A 14176-nucleotide genomic window follows, 5' to 3' on the forward strand; every position below is an offset into this window, starting at 1 on the left:
AAAGACAATCAGGCTAAAAAAAAAACATTGAAAAAAAAAAACTTTAAGACACAAGGGGAATTCTGTGAACTACCACCAGTACATGTCGCTTCCCAGTACAGTTACACATCTCTCACAGGGATCATGAAGTTCTCCATGAGCAGAAGAGTGTAGAGGTCTTAACACCAGAGTACATAGTTCATGACAAGGATTGGGCTAAAATGCTATTTCTTCATACTTCCAATATAACATACTAAACGGAACAACACACAGGGAGGGAAAAATGTTAATTCTAAATTTATCTTGTATGGCAACACTTTATTAGAGCCTTGCTTCATAACAGGCTGTATTTGTGACAAACGCCTTATTAAGGCCGAAGAGACAGGCCACGTTTCAAAGAGGTACTCTTTGCTGTGGCCTACTGCAGAAACCAGGGCAGTAGATCGTCCAGTGGATCAACTTGCTATCAAAGCTCTCGTAAACCTTTGATACACTATTTCTACACCCACTTACTATTTCTACACTAAAAACGTTCCTGACTCCCATGGAAGAGCTTTAATCAACCTGTCAAAAACAGAAAAAAAATGACTGAGCCTAATAATAGAGGCGCGGACATGAGCAAGGGTGGACAGAGGTGCTCCGGCAAAGCGGCGGCTGGTGGTGATTGTCAAGAACAAGAAAGCCCGTCTGAGGTTAGCAAAAAAATCATTCCTTATAGTCAGGTATTGCTGCTTCTTCAAAAGGGTCATTTTATAGAATGCAGCAAAAAGCATAAAAGAAATTTGGGCAAAAAGACACGCTATAAAGATTTATATTTAGAGTCAAGGAGTAACAACAGACATCACTATGAGTAAATGCAGCACCTACAGAGGATAAAATAGCTAATCCTCTAAATATTTCCTTGTAAGATGCATACTTGCTTTTTGTAAGAAGATAAGGATCCAGAAGAATGTGCATTTCTGTGTACTAACGCCTCAGGGGAAGTCTTGCTTTAAATAAGCTTTTTTGATAGCCAGTTTGACCCATTCAGAAATAACTTTTTTGATGGCTGTTTACCTTTGATTCTGTTGCCAGAAAAACATAGAGAAAAGCAATGTCTGAGCAGTTGTCTTGTGAACCATTTTCATTTGATTTCACTCTTTTAACATCCAGGAAGGAAGAACTGTGGCCAAATTCCCCTATGGCAAACAGAATTTGGAAAAAAAAGGAAAGGAAAATATAAGGAATAAATCAATGTTCTTTGAGCACTGTTATGATAGTAAAATGTAAAAATCCTGTAGTCAAACAAGAAATGGAGGGCAGGTCCTTTACGGGCTCTGCTTCTGTCCTTACAGCTCCCCTGGCAGCCACCGCTGTAATTAAGAGTGTCACTGCACACCCAAGGAGAGGTGCAGAAACGTTGGAGAGAGGTCCAGAGGAGAACCCAGCCAGGATTTCAGGGCTAAGTTTAGAAGCTATTTAGCTCTGAGATAGCAGAAAACCAGTCAAAGGTGACAGTGGCTTTGAAGAGTCCTGAAGCGGGAATGGGAGGGTAGGACAGCCCCATCCGCAGCTGGCAACACCTTTTGGCCACCTGTGATCCAAACTCAGCCTTAATTCCCATGGCAGGGGTTGGGATGGGCAGAAAATAAGGTGAATTTTTAGATAAAACTTCTTCCTCAAGCAGTCTTTGAAAAGCTTTGTCCTGGTAAGTAATACAGTAATTTTTCTGTAATAAAAAGGCCACAGAGAGAAATACTGCAGAGACACATGGGGGAAACCACAGAGAGAAACAGAAGTATTGTAATATTTAATTAAACCCAAATGTCAAAAGAAGGGTAGGGTAGTCTGAACATCAGGTCTACATGTTACAACTAACTGACGGTGCCAAGACCACCTACTGCTCCCACACTTTTAGGGAGCAGGTGGCACTCTGAGGCCGTCACGTGTGGGGTCTGGAGCTGTGAAGAGGACAGCACAAGCAGGGTTCCCCATTCTCCTTGTAAAAGAAATAAGGCTGTCAAGAGTGAGACCTCCAGAAATAAGGCCTCATCATAAGACGTTTGTGGGAAGCTCTTTAGGCAAGTACAGAAACCACATAAAACGAAAACTGGTTGGATTCCTGAATTAATGGTTTGTGCTCAAAAATGAAATTTCAAGATAAAATTTCATTTAGACTAAAAATGAAATCAAACACTTAAGAATATTTTCAAAAACATAGGTGAAAGTTTCTATTTCTGAAGATTTTCAAAACAAAATCAGGGATTTCTGCAACAATTTCATTCTTCAAAATAAAATTTACCAGATACAGAAAAACATATACTGCAATAAATGCCAGAAGACATATATTTTCAAAAATAAACAGGTACGTATTCAATAAAGTTTTTTTCTTCCAGAATTGCTACCTTGCAGAAAAAGTAAATTTTGCTATCAGTCCACCATAAACTTGGGTCACATTGCTTTAACCTATTAAGCTCTGCCTACAGTTTTTTGACATACGCAAATAAAATTTTGCAGAAAGATTATTAATATCTTAATGATTAAAAGCTACCTGAAAACGGCTCATTTTCCCCTAAAATGACAGTGCAGGGATTCATATACCGCAGGGATTCAGAGCAGGTCCTTGTGTTAATTCACAGGTAGGTCAAGCAATGTCTATCAAGCTGGCGGCCAGGATTTTCATGTAAGGAAGCGCAAAGCCCAGAGGAATGCCCCAGGTAGAAATACAGCACTACTCTGGGCTGACCTTTCAAAAAATCAGACTTCATAAGACTTGATACTACCTGGTTTTCAGCAGTAGGAATTGAAATTCCTGATCCATGACCTTTGCATATTGTCCTAAATCTCTCAGTGCTGGGGATACAGCTCGTCAGGACAGAAGCAGCACTGGCAGTGCTGGCACACGCTGCCCTGATGTGCCTCAGAGCAGGGAACATCCCTCCAGCAGCCACAAAAATGATGAATTTTCACACCATCCAAATTTTTAACTCCTCCTGGTGCATCTGTTTGCTTATCCCACCCACCTGGGATTAAAGTTGACATTTTTAAGAAGTGACCTTGCCAGCAGCATTCCCAGTAGCAGTGTCATGTCGACGACACGAATGACACCCCTGCATTCGCAGGTGCCAGGCAACCCTCTGAGCAACCCCAGTCCTCTTTGATTTGTCCACCCACAACTAAACCATGTACCACAAAACACTGCACTGTTGAGAATAAGGCGGTATACGAGCATCCCTACCGTGCCCTTCATAAATTTAGAGATAATTAAAGCTTTTTAAGGTGACTGCAGGTGGAAGCTAACAGCTCTGTGATTTAAAGCCAAGATCTATTTATCTGTTGTGTCTTTCTTCCAGGTTCCTGTTGTTGCGAGCACAGCAGAATTTGAATAGTATAAGCGCTCTTCATAAATTCCTGCTTTCCAGAAATTGCCTGTCGAATCAAAAGCAGAACCTCTGTGCAAAAGCACAGAAATCTCCAGTCTTTGATTTGGAACAGATGAGGCACCCTATGTTCCTCTAAGATTAAAAAAAAAAAAAAAAACCAACCCTGTTGGCACAGTACACAAGAAAGAGAGGCAAAAGAACTACACGAAATAATTCAAAACAAAGGACAAAGGAGGTGGAAATTCAAAAACAGTACAAGGAACTCAGAGGACAGATTGAGAGGTGGATGAACTGCTATTAATAGGACAATTTCGTGTCCAAAGAGGACACTCCAAACACCAGCCAGAGAATGAAGACCCTCTGGACTAGCAGCAAGCTGAATGTAATACAATCCAGCCTTCTGATGGGAAGACAAATTGAGGGAAATTATCAATTACATTTTTGTAATACAATTACAGATAGTTACCTCTATCCATAATTTCATAAGTGCATTTCCAAATTAAAGGAAGGAAAAGAAGAGTGAATCAAATTCAGCAAAAAAAAAGAATTAGCTCAATTTGGAAACTGCAGGTCATTCATTTCTTGGGCTTATTGTAAAATGCATGAAGGAAAACGATGACACCACTAAAATAAAGCAGTACATTAATCACAAAAGCCAGTCATGAAAAAAAAAGCTATGGTGTGGGGTTTTTTTTGGACATCAGAGAAAAGGTTTGGTGTAGAAAGGAATAACATTTTTAAAGCCCTGGGATTTGTATTTTTAAGCTTGTCATATCTAATGATCATGAGCTAAACCAAGACTAAGTTGCGGCGAGGACAGGCAAACTCGTCAAGGTTGTGAGCTGTGTACCAACTACAGTTGACCCAAAGGGTTCTCGCAAGCTGTGCTCTGCTGTCCTGGGTCTGGGCAGAGCTCCCGCCAGCCCAGGACTCAGGTCCTGACAGGGCTCACAGCAGAAATTGTAGAAGACCAGGCAAGCTAATGTTGCATTTCCATTAAGTCAAAGCTGGAACGCTTTTGTCTTCACTGATTTTGGACCCTGAGATACTCTGTGTGCAGTAGCTACATCAATGGTGAAAAAATCCATTTTCTATTGAGAAGGTATGCTTAAAAGGTTAATATATTTGCAGATAATAGGCTTAGGAGAGTTGGAGTCTAGACTGCTGACAAACACAGATGAACAGACTTTAATGCTTTTTTGGCTTGGTTTGCTGCCCTCACAAGTTGTAAATGCAGAATTTCTCAAAAAACTCAAGTTTAAGATCAGGGCCTCAGACCCTGAACCCCTCTGACCAGTGACTAATTTCTATATTAGACTCAGACTCACAGTACATTCACTTGGTAACTATGGTACATTCATGTAATAAGTCACACTGACATGGGTGAACTAAATCCTACTGAAGTGGTGAGCTCAACAGCCAGTTTCAGTCAGGGAAAGTGAAAATAATTGCTGCAAGAAGGCAAGAGCCCAAATTTTACTCTCTATAAAAGTTACAAACTAATCTACTATATTTCATACCATTTTTATTGTCCTATACCTTGTACTCATGGCACTATCAAGTATGGGACAAACTTAAATCCACTTTAAGGCAAAGTCTGCATCCTTACATCTGTCCTCCTACACTTTGTAAAAGTTCATCAAAAGGACCCAGCAAAGAACTGAGGTCTAAGTCTTACAACTTCTCACTGTTGTCCTGGATCAAGGGGAAGGAAGAGCACTACTCTGCAAAAGGAAAAGAGCTGCAAACAAAGAGAAGTCAGAAGACCTGAAAGAAAGAGAAGAGGAACACGCTTACCCCCGCAGCTCATAAAGCAAGAACAATGCCTAGATATCACAGTGACTGGCATTCAGCAGACAAGGGAATGGCTTAATTAAGCATAAATATGGTCTGCTAGCAAATGTTAAAAGGTCACCTGATACTAATTGTGAACAAGATAAACTGAGCTGTTTAAAAAAAAACTGTCATGAATGATTTCTCAGGGCTTAGAAATTCTGCATGCTTCTGTAATTTGCTTTTCTCTATTATGGCTGAATAACATTCTGCTAATTATTAATTGGATAATGATTTGTTTCTATCACTAATTCAATAACGTGCTCAGAAGTGCATTTTGAAAGCTCCCAGCTCTAGAGACCATAAATATCTGGCTTATCTTCACTCAAGTGCTCTGGTTGGAAGGCAAGTCCCAAGTGGAGCCTATGGAGCTTTATGCCCACTTTTGGGCACTCCACACCCAGTGTCACCAAAATATTCCTGTCTTCTGGAGACTAAGGCAACGCTGCTTTCCCGCTCACCTTGCAGGGACCAGAAGATGTCCAACACTGGGTAGCAACTATGAGCTTACGCATTCTGGATATTAAACAGGAGTCTGGCTGGAGATTAGTTGTTCATCCTTAGGGGAACTTTTACAGGGGATCCAGAAGGTGGAAACATCTCACCCCTCCTTTACATCCCACTTCCAAACCTAAAGGTCTTCAGAGGACTCTATAAATAGAGTGCAGGAGGAAGGGCATACAACAGGGCTCTGCTGTACAGCACTGACCACCATCCTGGCTTTTGACGTAGGTCCTGAGCCAGGACCATGTTGCAATCATTTCTGCTCAGATAAAAAGCTGAAAACAAGAAAACCAATAATCCCCTTGAGCTACCACTCCCTACTTTCTCCCTAAGAGAAGCCAGACCATTAAAAATGCCACATAAATATCACTGACAGAAAACAAGCTTCAAGGTTATTCAGAAAAGACCCACGCAGAGACAACCTCCTTTTTTTTTATTAGTGATAAAAACCCTGAGTTTTTCAAAAGAGCAAGTCATGGCACAGGCAAACCCACCTTTCAAAACCCAACAGCTCCCTTTTTGCAGAAGAAAAGGTAATGTTGTGGGGGAAAGGTATAGCATTCCTCCTTCATGGGCCACAAAGGCATAATCAATTGGTACAACAGCACATTGTCAAAACACAAACCACGGAAAGCTGCTTTATGAATCTGTGCAGCCAGCTGGAACAGCCATCAACAGCTGTGAGAGGAATTCACTCCAGGACTGAATCACTTCATTAGGGTGGGGTTTTTTTCCTTTTTATTACATCCAGCTCAAGCTGCTGATGCTCATCCTGAAGACCCTCCACAGAGCAGCCCCACTTTTTTCTCTGCTCCCTTATATCTGTTGGAACATTAGTGGTTCCCATTGTATCACTTAATCTCCTCCTGAGACATCATTTCTCCCTCTCCCACCATATAGCTCACCATCAGTCTTCCAACCTACTACATCACACTGTGTGGTGTCCTAAGTTTTTTGACTGTAAGTCAGAGCGCGTTAGTGGCTTGGGGGCAGCATGGGTACAGAATTTGTCCTTAAGTTAAGGGCTTCTGTCTGTAAATCAATTTAAGGTAATAATTGTGATGAACTGCAAATTATGGAAACTAGGAGGAAATATCTTGATGGAATGACATTTCCTGCTTGCTATACTTCTAATTCTGCCCCATTTCTGTTTGATACAGGCTACTCCATTGTATGTGAAATATAAGTGGACAGAACCACAGTCCCAAATGCCAGCAAGCAATGAAATTGGAATACATGCTGTGTATCAATTTGAGGTCGAGACTGGCACGAAACTGCAAGGAGGAGTCCACTGGCTGCTGAAGTCATGTGTACTTGGCATGAATGACAACAGGTGACATCGCAGGGGTTTTGTAATTAAATATGATTATCTCAAGAAAATTCCTGATTCCTTCATTGAAAATAACTGTACAAACCTCCAAATCTAGTAAAAAGGAACAAAAATTTATAAACAAGTAAAAGCTGAAGTAGGAAAGATCTTAAAACAAAATGCTAATTGAAATATAGTTTCTTGTTCTCCTAAGCTTATACTTTTACGGGTTTTTAAGATAAATAAATGTCTCTGGTATTCTGACAGCATAGCCAATTTTAGCCCTCTTCTACTAAATTTCCATAGTAGAAATGCCAGCAGATCCCTATATCAAGGAAAACCTTAGCATTAAGAGCACTAAGAAGATAGTAGAATAACAAAGTTCAACACTCACAGCAACCTTGTAAAAGCTGTTCAATCCAGTAAGTAAACAAGTACACACCTATGACAGGCTCCAAAATGAACTGCTGAGTGAATAACTGTGCTCAGCATCACGGCTATTTACACGTGTTGTATAATTTTTAATCTCTTTTTTTAAATCTCCTTACCCGAACTGCTACAGCGAGATGGTTCAACAAGTCTGCCGGTCTTATCGTAACAGGCAATAGCTCGCAGTCGTACACCCTCGCCACACTCCCTGGCATCTCGCTGGGATCGCGCTCCCAATTGCGGCTCAGATGTACGTCCTCCGATAATGCACTCGGACCAATTTCCATGGGGCTGGGAGATGAACACCTCACAGGGGCACAGTTCTGTTTCAACTTGAGGATAAACTTCTGTGTTCTGGCATTTGTCTCGCTTTCTGCTTCGCCCTGTTCCAACCACAGAAATCTGTTCGTTAGCTTAACATCTGCTACTTTTGATAACAACACGTCATATTATTTATACTTGCATGAATTCAACACATTAGAACCAAGACAATCTGAATGTTAATATTCAGGAATGTTTCTGAAGCATCTATTAGCTCCTGCCAGTGCTCTGGAGTGCAAGGACGATGTATTTATCTCCAGGGGCAACCAGAGAACTTGGAAATATGGTTTTGATGGGTAGAGCAAGGAACAAAACTCCAAGTCTTACCCTAGTAATGGTCTACCAAGAAAATGCTTTGTAATTTTATATAATATAATCTTTCTCTAATTATCTGATGAAAATAAATTGACTTTTTTTTCTCTATTTGCTTGCAATCAATGGTTGCCAGGACAACTTCCAGAGGACTCTATATTAGCCACAACTTCTTTGAGGCTACTTTACAAACTAGTTAAGGATGCACTCTGCACACATAGCATGCTTTGAAGAAAACAGAAAAGATAATCCTCAGTAAATTATCAGGGCTGGAAAGCATTTCAATGGTTATATTTGGTTTAATGTTTTCTTTTCCCCTATTCCTTCAACAGGTTTTAAAAGGCAGCTCTTTACAGATCTTTCGGTAGCTTCAGGAAGAAGAAGCATTCAAATAAACCTGGGGTACAGCTCTCTGCAACTGCACTCTCCATGCCCTGCTCCTGGAGGACTTCTAGGCATAGGAAGAGGTTCCCAGTAGAAGGAGAGATAACATAAAGAGGAGAATTCATGCTCCCTCCATCCCTACAGCTGCTCCAAGGAAAAAAGGTCTGTACACAGCCTCTAAAGATAAAATCAATGCTTTTCTTAGCATGGGTTAGCCAATGTGACGTGGAGCTATCTTTATGCTGACTGAGCTCAAGAACGTCTTTGCACTTGACATCTGCACAGAAGGGAAGGATCCATCCTCGCTAACAAACCACATCCGTATCCCATCCTCCAAAAGTTCCTTGGGGATCTTGGACATGATAAAAATACTTCTGCAAAACATTGTTTGATCTCAAACAAAATGTTTTCTCTTTGGTATTGCACGCAAATAAGATACTAAACCAAAAATATAAGTTACATAACCCAACAACTCACTCTCTGGAACCAAAAGTCATTTCATCACACATCAGTAGGAGCACAAGTTGGCTGACATTAATAACTGTTTGTGTACAAATATGTACCTCCAAAGAGAAAGGCACAGACCGTAGACCTTTAATATCGTTGTCCTTTAAGACCCAGCTCTTTCAAAATTGTATTTCCAGCATTCTGGGGAATGTAAAATTTGCCAGCACAAAGGGATAATAAACACAAAGAAATCAGATAGTGCTGGCACCTTTATATTTTTGTATGTACAGATATACATATGTATATATATATTTATAAGCAAATTCGGGTAAGGTATGAGAGGTACAACTTCATATACTTCAAGGAAACGCTTTTAAAAGGCTTTAAATAGATTGGGAGCTCTCTAGTGGCATTTCCAGCATTTTATGTTTGACAAGCTGACAGAAGGCACAAGCTCAGTATATACGTACAGCTGTACGTTCTGCACTGTATTAGTAAACATGGGAATTTGGGACTTGCCCATCTTTTGCTGTTATTACATGAAGCACATCAGACACAGGTAAGGATGCTAATAATCTCACACTTACACAACATTTTTTTTCCAACTTGCTTGCCATCTGTTTTGTAGGATTCTTCCCTTTAGGGAAGTTGCTATGAAAGTCCTATTCTAAGGGCAAAAGTGACATTCATCCCATACTCTTCACAAAGGAGCAGCTTTAGAATTAGTGATGGTGGTATTTTTATCATCTTCCCAGACTGTTTTAGAAATTACCATTAAAAATACCACTGCAAAAATTTTCAAGGAAATAAATCCCTCAATTAAACAGCATTTTCTTTTCTAAATTTCTGAACACTAGCAATTATTATATACATTAATTACTATCAGGTAGTATATGCTATACAGAAAAACTATAAGAAACATTAAATATACATCGTTCTACAGAAAAGCATTGTATCCATAGTACAGTGGATTAACTGGCTGTATTAATTAACTGAAGACTTACCTAAAAACTGTGTTTTGATTATAATGACTTTGAATTTTGATATGTTCTGTAATAAGTCTTTTGCTTCTTGAGTAATGACTAATTTTATACGCAGAGTCTATGATTACTTACAAAGTAAAATGAATAATACTACTAAAAACTGAGTGGGAGGCAAGCAAATACTTAGCAAACAATTAGCAAGTTCCCACTAAATGACATTGTTAATGAACTCTTATAACGAAGCCGAAGCACTCGCTTGAGCACAGACATACACTGTGTTGGACAAGGAGGCATAATTCATGCATGCTTACAGAAAGGTGGAATACAAATGGATAAAGGAGTCTTAACAGCATGAAGTACTTCCCAAACAGTATTTTCCTTAAATCTTCGGACTGAGTTCACAAGGATGAGATTTCTCCAAGACTTCTGGCCAGCTCCATTTTTCATGGAATTTTATGCAAAGACAGGTCAGCACTAATCGCATCAACTTCCCCTTTTGAACTGGTGTGAAACCAAAACCGATGTCTGATTTGGCCCTCCCTCGCTGCTCTCTGTGGTGGTGTGCTGTCCCCACACCAGGCACCACCTGGGACACCCACTGTGTGTTCACCACTTGCTTTTCAGGACACCTTTGCTGGGAGCAGGCTGAGATCATGAGCTCCTTTCCAGTGGGAGGAGGGGGACCCAGGAAGGTCACACAGGAGAGACTGGTGGTGTTTGATCACAAATGCAATGCAGGTGAGGAGATAAGCCATTAAAACCTGAATATCAGAAACCATTTTTGGTCCAGTTACTTGAATGGATCTAAGTCTGCTGTAAAATAGAGTAAGAAAGGGGATCGGCAGGACCATACTGTTTTGTAACTTGCACAAATGTTCATAAAGAAAATTCAGATTTAAAACTACCTGGAAGTAAGTATTGACTTAATTCTTAACATACTTTCTATAAGATCAGGCACTTATTATTCTGATAGGGACAGAGGATTTCTACTACTATAAACATTGAAATAGAGAACATTTTAGAACAAGCTCTCTGGAAGAAACAATAGACCATTGTATAATAATGATTTTTATGTAAAAGAGAAATCTTTATCCTTTAATGAGCCATACTCACAAATAGCAGCTTGAAGTCATTACATCTGTATACTGTAATTGTTAGTTACTAAAAACTTGGATCATTCCAGCAGTACCAAACTGAATAACAAGATAGCCTAGCAGCCAGGTACAAGGGAGCCTAGAAGAAAAGAACGGTGGTAGCCACCACACTTCCGTTCCCAGGCATTATCCCAGCAGATATTTTTACAGCAATGTTAGTATTTTACTCCACAGTAGAACTCTCTGAAGTTTGACCTCCATTAATGGAGCAAACTCAATCCAGCTGCACCATAGCTCTCAACACAAAAATATGAAAAGATTGAGTGTTCAGGATAACAGTAACAGTAAATTTTGTGTAAAACTTCTGAAAACAGTATAATCCATTTCAATTTGTTTTAGCTATGTGTGTAGGGAGAAGACAACTAACAAAACAAGCACCTCCAAACTATTGACGCTCTAGAGCTTTGAAGTTTTTCAGTTTGGTCAGCATTCAAATAACATAATAACAAACCATGACAGCAAGTATGGGAAACTGCTCCATGAAATGGTTTGAATTTGTGTGCTTAATGAATGCATAGGAAAGATAAAACAAAACTGTTTTAACTATACTGTTTTTTCTTTATTCATGGTATTAATTTGCCCTGTTGAACTACTGGATACTGCTGAGCACAAAACTCTCAGCTTTAAAATTCATCCAGATTTCAACAGTCTTAAGTAGAAAAACATACTGATTTTTTATCTTGTATACACATTTGCTGCATGCTTCGCAGATTAATAGGTCAGAGAAACTTGCAAAACGCATAAGCACTGTTTTATTTGGTTTCTATCTAAAAAAAAGGCTTTCCATGAACTCAGTTTTTCTGTACTATTCTCATACCAAAATGTGTGTGCGTAAAGCAGGCAATGATCAGTGTTAGATCAAAAAAAATCAATTAAGGACAATCACTGTTCTGTCTAGATTTTCACAAAACCCCAACATCAGTCCATGAACATCTGAGAAACACTATTCACAAGTATCACTACCAGATAAATATTGTAAAAGATTATACCTGTGAGTGACCGTCTCCTGCTTCTAGTTGATTCACAGTCAAAGGAGCATGCTGTAAATTTAGACCAGGGGGTAAACGTGCAGTCGTCTTTGCACGGAACGAGACACTCCTGCACAAGAGACGGCATAGCCCCTGCCCACCGCACACAGTCATTGACACTGGCAGAGTCGTCATCCTCTGACAGGCACGAAACAGCTGGAAAGCAAAGGTACAGAAATCTTTATATTCTAATATATATTGCATTACACTCTACGTAGTCAGCACTTGTGTTCTATGTGAGATTCGCTCTCCTGGGTTAATAGGATAAAGCTGATTTATTTTTAGGTCATTATTCACGTGTCACTCAAGATGTGCTAGAAGCTTCACAAAACCATAAAGACACATTCTTATTTGAGCAGTGTGTTATCTAAATGATTATATAAATTCAATATTCTCAAGGAGGCCGTCACTGTAAGGGTTGGGATAACAGTCTAACCAATGATACATTGTACAACCAAGAAAGAAAAGATATAATACTATGGTTATGTGCCATAAAGTGTAAAATAAAGCTTCCATCTCCAAAACTGACATATTTTCCATATTTCAGGTGAAGGGAACAACAAGTGCAAGGTCCTGCACCTGGGTCGTGGCAATCCCAGGCACAAATACAGGCTGGGCAGGGAATGGATCGAGAGCAGCCCTGAGGAGAAGGACTTGGGAGTGCTGGTGGACGAGAAGCTCAACATGAGCCGACAATGCGCCCTTGCGGCCCAGAAGGCCAACCGCATCCTGGGCTGCATCAAGAGGAGCGTGGCCAGCAGGTCGAGGGAGGTGATTCTCACCCTCTGGGAGGTGATTCTCCCCCTCTTGGGAGGTGATTCTCCCCCTCTACTCTGCCCTGGTCAGACCCCACCTGGAGTACTGTGTCCAGTTCTGGAGCCCCCAGCACAAGAAGGACATGGACCAGTTGGAGAAGGTCCAGAGGAGGGCCACGAAGATGATAAAAGGGCTGGAGCACCTCTCTTATGAGGACAGGCTGAGAGAGTTGGGGCTGTTCAGCCTGGAGAAGAGGAGGCTCCGGGGAGACCTGATAGCGGTCTTCCAGTACCTCAAGGGGGCCTACAAGAAAGATGGGGAAAGGCTGTTTAATAGGGCCTGTTGCGATAGGACCAGAGGTAATGGTTTTAAAATAGAGGGAGGTAGATTTAGATTAGAAATTAGGAAAAAAATTTTTTACGATGTGAGTTATAGAACACTGGAACAGGTTGCCCAGAAAGGTGGTGGAGGCCCCATCTCTGGAAACGTTCAAGGCCAGGTTGGATGAGGCTCTGAGCAACCTGACCTAGTCAGGGATGTCCCTGCTCCTTGCAGGGGGGTTGGACTAGGTGACCTTTGAAGGTCCCTTCCAACCCTCACCATTCTATGATTCTATGAAGGTCCAGAGGAGGGCCATGAAGATGAACAGAGGGCTGGAGCACCTTTCCTATGAAGACAGGCTGAGAGAGTTGGGGCTGTTCAGCCTGGAGAAGAGGACGCTCTGGGGAGACCTGATAGCGGTCTTCCAGTACCTCAAGGGGGCCTACAGGAAAGATGGGGAGAGGCTGTTCAGTAGGACCTGTTGTGATAGGACAAGGGGTAACAGTTTTAAAATAGAGGGAGGTAGATTTAGATTGGATATTAGGAAAAAATTTTTTACAATGAGGATTGTAGAGCACTGGACCAGGTTGCCCAGAGAGGTGGTGGATGCCCCATCCCTGGAAACGTTCAAAGCCAGGCTGGATGAGGCTCTGAGCAATCTGATCTAGTCGGGGATGTCCCTGCTCCTTGCAGGGGGGTTGGACTAGATGACCTTTGAAGGCCCCTTCCAACTCTAACCATTCTATGATTCTATGAACTGTCTGAGCAGCTTTTCTGTACAGAGTGGTGACCTCTGCTCTATCTGAGCAGCAGATGCTACAGCTAAATGCTTCTTGCAGCCAGGCGTGAGCACCAGGCCTGCCCCCTCCAACCTGAGTTCCCTAAACACTGTGCTTCCCCTCATGCTCTCCAGCCATCTAAATCTTCAAATCTCTTGCATAAATGGAGATGTTTAGGAAGAAGGGCACAAACATTCAGCCTGCAGCCATGATAGAAAGGGGCTACAGCCACTGCACCTTACTAGAAGCCTGCTTTTACAGTGCATGATAGCTTG

At 41.1% G+C, this 14176-nt stretch overlaps 1 protein-coding gene across 1 annotated transcript in view; it reads right to left on the minus strand.

Moving 5' to 3' along the window:
• THSD7B (thrombospondin type 1 domain containing 7B) overlaps positions 1–14176 on the minus strand; it is a 260791-nt gene that overhangs the window by 87826 nt on the left and 158789 nt on the right. The window contains exons 12-13 of the mRNA XM_086750826.1: positions 12007–12201; positions 7536–7799 (exon numbers count right to left, since the gene is read on the minus strand). Coding sequence (XP_086606952.1) covers positions 7536–7799; positions 12007–12201 — 459 coding nt within the window. The remainder of the gene's footprint in view (positions 1–7535; positions 7800–12006; positions 12202–14176) is intronic.

Source organism: Chlamydotis macqueenii, chromosome 6, assembly GCF_036417535.1.
Source record: "Chlamydotis macqueenii isolate bChlMac1 chromosome 6, bChlMac1.mat, whole genome shotgun sequence".
In the NCBI taxonomy this organism is placed as follows: domain Eukaryota; kingdom Metazoa; phylum Chordata; class Aves; order Otidiformes; family Otididae; genus Chlamydotis; species Chlamydotis macqueenii.